This window comes from Lactuca serriola, chromosome 3, assembly GCF_051521515.1.
Source record: "Lactuca serriola cultivar US96UC23 chromosome 3, Lser_US96UC23_V15, whole genome shotgun sequence".
NCBI lineage: Eukaryota > Viridiplantae > Streptophyta > Magnoliopsida > Asterales > Asteraceae > Lactuca > Lactuca serriola.
Window position 1 is genome coordinate 298,902,125 of NC_136410.1, and position 8,270 is coordinate 298,910,394.

Below are 8,270 nucleotides of genomic sequence, written 5' to 3' on the forward strand. Positions count from 1 at the left end.
GTGTTTCTTTTGGAATAGTACTGGTGCACCAAACGGGGCTTTGGAAGGTCTAATGAACCCAACGTCCAGTAACTCTTTCAACTGTCGCCTTAGTTCTTCCAACTCCGGTGGAGCCATTCTATACGGACACATTGCTGGTGGCTTGGCTCCGGGTTCAAGCTCTATTTCGTGATCTACCTCCCTTCTTGGTGGTAACTTCTTTGGCAACTCTGGTGGCATTACGTCTTTGAATTCTTCTAGTACCTTCTTGATTTCTTTAGGAACTTCTGACTTGGAGAGTTCAGTTTCTTCTTTTAATGTAGCTAAGTATGTCACCTCTTTCTTCTTTAGTCCCTTGTTGAGTTGTATGGATGATAAGATCCGGGACTCTGTTTTGCTTCTTTCCACGGGTACGATGTGTATCGTTGAATCTTTGGTGATACGCATGGTTTGATTTTCGAACGAGAAAGGGCGTACCTGGTCAAAGAACTCCATCCCCAAGACCATGTGATAATCATCCATGGGAACTACGGTTAGATCGATAGGGCCCTTCCATCCTCCGATCTCGACAATTATTCCATAAGCGACTCCAAGGATAGGTTCGGAAGGAGAGTTGACAGCTTTCAACCAACCTATTTCTTTTGTGTATTGAACGTTCATCTTTTCAGCTTCATTTTTAGAAAGGAAATTATGGGACGCACCTGTGTCTATTAGGGCTTTAGTGACTTGGTTGTTTATGTCAACTTTCACAAACATGAGTCCTTTTTCTTTCATCGTGCGTCCATCTTCTTTTGCCACCGAATTAAGGAGTCGCATGGAGCCTAGTTGTGCCTCGTCTCTTCCTTCCTTTTCTTCTTCGAAAACCATCGCGTTGAAACTTTTCTTTTTGGGACAATCTCTGATTAGATGAGGGCCGTCACATAAATAGCACTTGACTTCCTTTCGAGGACCTACTTCAATCGCCTTCCCTTTAAAGGTTGCCGATCTTGCAGCGGGTTTATCGTCCTTTTGTAACGGCCTTGTCGTTGGTCTTTCTCCCCCACTAGGTTTCCTAGCCGGGGTATCTCTTCGGAAGTCCATAAGGTCTTCCGCTACTGCTATAGCTTCATCCACGTCTTGGACGTTTCTCCTCTTGAGCTCGTTATAAGCCCAAGATTGTAGTCCGTCTTGGAAATAAAATAACTTATCTTTTTCTTGTAAATCGGGCAACTCCAACATCAAGGCGGTAAATTCTGCCATGTAATCTTTAATAGACCCGACATGTTTCAATCCTCGTAGTTTCTTCATGGCCACGTCTTCAGCATTATGGGGACAGAACTGTTTCTCGAGTTGTCTCTTAAACTCGTCCCACGTGTCTATGACATACAAGCCCTTTTCAATGTCACCATGCTTCCGCCTCCACCATAGTGCCGCATTTTCACTCAAGTATAAAACAACCGTGTCTATTTTGTACTTGTCTTCCTTTACTCCGACGGCATTGAAATAACATTCTAGGGACCAGAAAAATTCTTCGAGTAGTTTAGGATCACGCTTACCTCTATATTTCGAGGGCTTAGGTGCTTCTATGTGTGGCGTCATCTTCGTGACAGATCCTCCGGCTATCGCTGCTTTGCATAGCTTCACTTCATCTTCTAAAGAGCTTATCTTTTCGCGAAATTCATTCCGCAAGGTGTTGACAAGTCCAAGGACTTCTTCCTTGATGACACCGATGGTCTCCTTCAATCCATCGCTTGTGTCACTTATCTCCGCAACGAACTGATCTACGGTATCCTTCCATTCAAGGATCTCCCCGAAGTTGATCTCCGTCCTTGTAAGCTTGGTTTCTAAGCTTGCCAAGGCATCTATCGATTGGTCCCTCTTCTTGGACTTTCTTCCTCTTTCTTCGACAACAGGGGGTAGGTTTGCTACTTCGCTACTTCCTACTTCTGTAGTCATGATCTCTTGCTTGTACGAACCTAGCTCTGATACCACGTGTCACGGGACAACACAATCACCGTGTGCCACTTAGTGTAACTTTGACTAAGTCAGGCTACGACGCTTCCTTTGGATGTATAAACGACTAAGTAAGCAAGAGAATAAAGGCTTCGAAGTTTCTACAAACGAAAGAAAACTTCTATTAGAGAGCACAAGAGAATACAAGATAACTTCCAATGGTTTGGAGCAAATGAGCTCCTCCCTATTTATACTTGTCCTTCCCCCTCTTGGGAAGTTTCTAGATATTACTACATTAGTCCTATATCCTTGACTAATCTAGAATATTCTACCAAGTTACATATATTTACAAGTCTTCATGAAATGTTCTAAATCATTCTTTGATGTCCTAGAGAAATCTAGGACGTTCCAGGCTCTAATGTGTTATACTTGTAAGTTCTCCCATTTTCTTGAGTACTCCGGAAGAGTCTAGAATCTTGATCGTGACATAGAGCCTCGTTGATCTACAATGAGTTGTAAACCTATTGGAATTATATGGGTTTATAAATTAAAAGGAATTCCAAACATCAAAATGACAAAGTAACTAGTAGTGAATCCTCCATAATATATAAAAATGATTTTGTCACTTGTCATATTCTAATGCATTATGAGACATGATTTTTTCTTATTATTTTTATTTTATTTTTTCCACATGTCATTTTATAGTTTTTCCATTTTATTAAATTTAATATAGTATTTTTAATGTAATAATAAATGCATATCAATTTAACTAATGTATTTTCTTTATAATTTCAAAATTAATAAATTAAAAATCATTAGTTTCTTTTTTTTATTTATCTAAATTATTTGCTTAAATTTAAAAGAGAAAAAACACTTTCATTTTAACAATTCAATAGTTTTTTTTAAACTTTTCTTATAAATTCAAACTTTTCAAATGTTTAGAATTTCATAATTAAATTTTCTTTTAAATAAACTCATATAATGCATGAGTCTCATACCTAGTGATTATGTATGTGACATCATTGGATGCATGTTGCTACGTTGACCTTAACAAAAAAGATGACAAGGTTGAAGAAGCTCGATGCCTAATCGAGAGGAAGAAAAAAATATTGTTTCATAGTAAAAAAATCTATTCATGAAAAAACTGAAGAATTAATTGAGAGAAACAAGTATTATTAATGTTATCTTTATATTTATTTGTATTACTAGTCCAAAATGTTTAAAAAGTTAATAAAGATTATATATATTAAAAATACTAATTTGATGCAAGATTTGAAATAATGTGAGTATTTTTGTAAACAAGGATGTGGAAAGTTCCAAATGTGAATGCTTGTGGTCTTATATGGACTTCCGTAACCCACAACTGAAAGTCCGAAACACCCAATTGTTGGGTCCTTTAGAATGAAAATCAGCCCAGACCCTAACAAACAAAATCATCAAAGATCAAATCAAAGCGAAGAAATAGCAAAACGATTGTTTTGTTCCGTTCAATGTCTCCTCATCTGTTCTTCCTCAACTCGCTTCAAAAAACCCCCACCAAAATGTCAACTAAATCACAAATAATCTTACTTTCGTTTTGTTAATTTCAAGAAAAAATGGGTGTTGGCGGGAATTTCTGGGATATACTTAAACCCTACGCGCGAACAGAAGGGTTCGATTTTCTAAGAAACAAAAGGGTAGCCATTGATCTATCGTATTGGATTGTTCAACATGAAACAGCAATTAAAGTACACACTCGAAACCCTCATCTCAGACTCACATTCTTCCGAACTATCAATCTGCTCTCCAAGGTAATACAAGTAATCCCTCACATTCTCATTCAAGTCGTTTCTTTTTTCTGAAATATTCTGATTGAAACTTAAAATTTACCGATTTGTTTGATCACATTGGTTCAAAAGGGTGTTTGAATGGGAATTTTGGAAGTGAAAATGTGATATGAAGATGGAATGATGGTTTTTGATGGGTTGAGGGTTTGAGAATTCTGATTTCGATAAAGCAAGGGTATTTATGTAATATTTTAATTGGGTTTTTACTTTGCAGTTTGGTGCTTTTCCGGTGTTTGTGGCAGATGGAACCCCATCACCATTGAAGTCTCATGCAAGAATTATGAGATTCTTTCAAGCATCTGGTATTGATCCTGCAAGCTTACCAATATCAAATGGTACTTCTGTTGAAAGAAATAAAAAGTTCTCAAAATGCGTTCAAGAATGTGTGGTTAGTATCTTTATTTGATTACATGTCTATAAAATTCCAAGTGAGGGAACACTCAAAATAATAAACATGTCTTATATCATCAATATATAAATTATGTGCAACAAATGGTTACTTATCATTGTTTCCAAGTTTTTATGGGTGCAAAATGACTAAAAGGTTCTTGTCTATTTCACATATTTACAAAACTAACATCAAGCCCAAAAAGTTCCCTCACCCTCTATACTTTACATATGCTTTGATTCTAAATATATTTATAAAAACTCAAATATCTGTAATAGGAGTTGCTTGAACTTTTTGGAATCCCTGTTTTGAAAGCAAGTGGTGAAGCTGAAGGACTTTGTGCACAATTAAATAGAGAAGGTCGTGTTGATGCTTGTATTACTTCTGATAGTGATGCTTTTCTATTTGGCGCCAAATGTGTTATTAAGCACATCAACCCCAATTCACAGGTACCTATATATATATATATATATATATATATATATATATATATATATATATATATTGTATATCTTTTTGGTTTTTAATCCAATCCGGAGATATTTGGTAAAAAGTCAAAGAAATCCTTTGATTTATTTAGAAGAAGAAAAAGTTGTTTTGAATTAGATTTATAATATGACATATGGATATATATATATATATATATATATATATATATATATATATATATATATATATATATTTATGCAGGAGCCATTTGAGTGTTATGAGATGTCAGATATTGAAGGTGGATTAGGATTAAAGAGAAAACATTTAATAGCAATTGGTCTTTTGGTTGGAAATGATCATGATTCCAAAGGAGTCCAAGGGATTGGAATCGAAACTGCACTTTCATTTGTCAAATCTTTCAATGAAGATGAGGTTTTAGATAGGTTTGAATCACTTTTTCTTCATCATTTCACATATTTTTAAAACCAAATTACAAAAAAAAAACATTAATCATATTTTAGGTAGTTTTGTGGTTTATTCAATATTGTTTTTATCCTTTCAATCGAACCATAAAAGTTTCAGACGTTTTTCCAAATTAACCATTTTGATATAAGTTGTTAAACTACAAAATTGCCCAAAATATAATGTTTTTTTTTTTTTTCTGTAATTATCCTTATTTGTAACACCAAAAGCCCAAACAACTCAATAAGATCAACTTGCATATATGGTGCATGTTATTTGACTATTTTACCCATGATGGATGTTTACGTAGGTTATGTGCATTAGGAAGTGGAGACATGCTTTCTATGATGGGGTACAAGGGCGATTCCGTCATTAATTTAGATGAAAACTCAACGAAAATAAAGTTATCTCATTGTTCATTATGTGGGCATCCTGGAAGCAAGAGATCTCATCTTAAAGATTCTTGTGAAGTTTGCAGTTCAAGTAATAATCACAAAGGTTGTGTGCAAAAACCGATTGGATTTAAATGTGATTGCTTATCATGTCATCAGGTATTTATTTTGAAAATCATTCCATTTATAGTAGTAAAACTAAAGTTATTTTCAGTATCTAGCATCCTACTTTCAATTCTTTCTATTTTTAATGTTTTTCTTATTAGAGCATTAAACTTTGAAAAATCTATCCATTTATAGCAGTGAAATGTTGAGAAATGAAAGTAGGATGCCAAAATAAACAAATCAGAAAAATAAAAAGTATATTGCTCTCTAATATTTCTTGCATTATGTAAAAGTTACATAACAATGAATAACTTTAATCAACTGATTATCTGATTCTGATTTTTTTTTTGAGTGATATATTATATAGGATAAGAAAGAAAAGGAACAAAAGAAGAATGAAGCTTGGAAAATGAGAGTATGCAATAAAATCGCCTCAGAGCCAAACTTTCCAAATAATGCAATCATTCAAATGTATTTAAGCAACAACCACACCAATTTCACTGGTAACTTCCAAAACATCAATATTTTTTCAATGTCATTTTTTCTGTTTATTGTAACATTTTACTTTGTAAAATCTACTTAATTATTGCAATGTCGTTTGAATAAAAAACAATTTTTGATGCTATAATTAGGTAGGTTTTTCAAAGTACAATGTGTTGATAAGTAAAAAGATGAAAGTACATGAAAGATAGTTCCTACACTTTGAGAAGTAGGGATCTCCATTAACAAAATGTGCTTGCTTCTAACTTTTACCTTAATTCCCTATAAATACTTTGTTAAGATTTGTAAGGGGAAAATTACAAAAAAAAAAAAAAACATTAATGATTTGGCTATATTGGGTATAGACTTTATTAATTAGAATCTTTTGATAGGAAAAGAAAAATAAAAGTATGATGCTATAATAAACAAATCGATCGAAGTACGTTGCAATTTCTTGCATTTAACATTTCTTTATACTTTATATCCACTCCTAACACTTTTTTTTTGGATAGATGCAGAACCATTTATATCATGGAAAAATCCAAACACGGAAATGCTGATTGATTATATAGGTTATAAGCTAAATTGGGAACCCTCTTTTACACGACAAAAACTCTTTCCACTTTTGTCCACCATTTTCTTGAGAAATAAAGCCAAAAATCAAGAAACCGGATTATTACATGGACAATACGAGTTTGACTTCATTCAAAGAACAAAGACAAGATTGGGTCATATGTTGTATGTGGTCACTTGGACAAAACATGGTCAAATAGTCAACACTCATATCCCTACAACACCTTTGGAAGATTCTCAAGTTCAAGAATATGATGATGATGATGATGATGATGACATTGATGAATCGGTTAATAATGTTTGTGTTGATATTGATAATGAGTGTGTGATGACTGACGAAAATATGGATCTTGTTATGGCTGCATATCCGCAAAAGGTTAATCAATTTATACAACAAAAGGTGAGAATTTTTCTTTTTCTATTTAGTATATTTGTCTTCAAATTTAATGAAGATTGTGGGAAATAGCAATGTACTTTTACCATTACATGTAAGTACATTGCTATTATGAGTAGAAAAAGAAAAAAAAGAATTTTTTTTGCTTATATTTGTAAAAAGTGCAAACTACATTACCATTTTGTACAATTTTCTCTAACATTTACTTATTTATTGTTGGAAAAACTTTCAGGAGTTAAAAGAATCAAAATCGAAGAAAAAAGGTAGGGCAAAATCTACATCAACACCCGAGAATTCATTATCACCATCATCAAGAAGTGTTCAACTTAGTATAAAAGAATTTTATCGTTCATCTAAAGGTGAATCTATGGAGAAGTTGAAAGACAATGATTCTTCTACTACAGTGAAAAGGAATGTTACAAGGGGTAATTTCTCAAAATCTGCAAGGCGTCGCTTGCTTTTTGACTAGTTTTGTGAAAATGTAGGTGGATTTGTATGTGCATAGTTTGTTTTGTGTTACTCGGTAGTGAAATTCCTAGTTTACCCTTTATGGTTTAGTATCGTGTGTTTCATCTTGTAAAGGTTAAATGTTTGTTTATGCAAAAGATGTTTCATTTTATTTTACTCAATTTATGCAACAAAATGTGTTTTTTTAGATTCCTTTTGGCAAAAATTGCTTGAAGCTGGTAGTTGAATGTTGTAGCTTTTATTTGTATAGAATCGTTTGTTAGAAGTAAGAGTTTGAAAGGTGTAAAATTACTAAAAAAGACATCCGAAGAAAAACTCAAAATTGAAATATAAAAGCTTGTTGACTAACTCACTAACACGCCTGAAATTATGGTAACCAATTACTCAATAATGTGACAATGACATTGGTTAAATGTTTATTTATATAACAGTGTTTTATTTTATTACAAATATTTGATTGATTGTTGATAAGATACCTAAAATACCCCTTTATAGTGACAATAGGAAATTTTTGTGGACATAATTGGATATGACAAAAGAGGCCACCTTACAAAATTAGAAAGGATCAAAACTAGTGACGAAAAACAATAGTGAAACAACTATTTATCATATTCTTATAAAATTGAAGGGCAAATTAGGAATATCGTTTTCATGTTCATATTGAAATCTGAAACAAGATATAAAGAAGTATCACAACTACGAACTGTTTGACTAACAGTCAAATGTTTTTGTATGAGCAAAATGGTCATTTAGGCTACTATAATGATTTAGATTTGTTGTTGATGAAAAGTTTGTTAAGGCGTAAGGGCTAAATGGTTGTTTAGGTGGTGGTTGTATGAGAA

At 33.2% G+C, this 8,270-nt stretch overlaps 1 protein-coding gene across 2 annotated transcripts; it reads left to right on the plus strand.

Moving 5' to 3' along the window:
- The first annotated feature begins 3,343 nt into the window (after nucleotides 1–3,343).
- On the plus strand, nucleotides 3,344–7,584 carry LOC145094097 (5'-3' exonuclease family protein). 2 transcript variants are annotated; one of them, XM_079032373.1, is made up of 8 exons: nucleotides 3,344–3,701; nucleotides 3,952–4,125; nucleotides 4,404–4,574; nucleotides 4,816–4,997; nucleotides 5,327–5,567; nucleotides 5,881–6,016; nucleotides 6,512–6,966; nucleotides 7,193–7,584. In XM_079032373.1, the coding sequence occupies exons 1-8, from the start codon at nucleotides 3,507–3,509 to the stop codon at nucleotides 7,427–7,429; spliced, it is 1,791 nt and encodes a 596-aa protein (XP_078888499.1). In that variant the 5' UTR covers nucleotides 3,344–3,506; the 3' UTR covers nucleotides 7,430–7,584. The 2 variants fall into 2 exon arrangements, with proteins under 2 accessions (XP_078888499.1, XP_078888498.1); XM_079032372.1 differs by having other exon boundaries at nucleotides 3,346–3,701; nucleotides 6,506–6,966.
- Nucleotides 7,585–8,270: the final 686 nt, after the last annotated feature.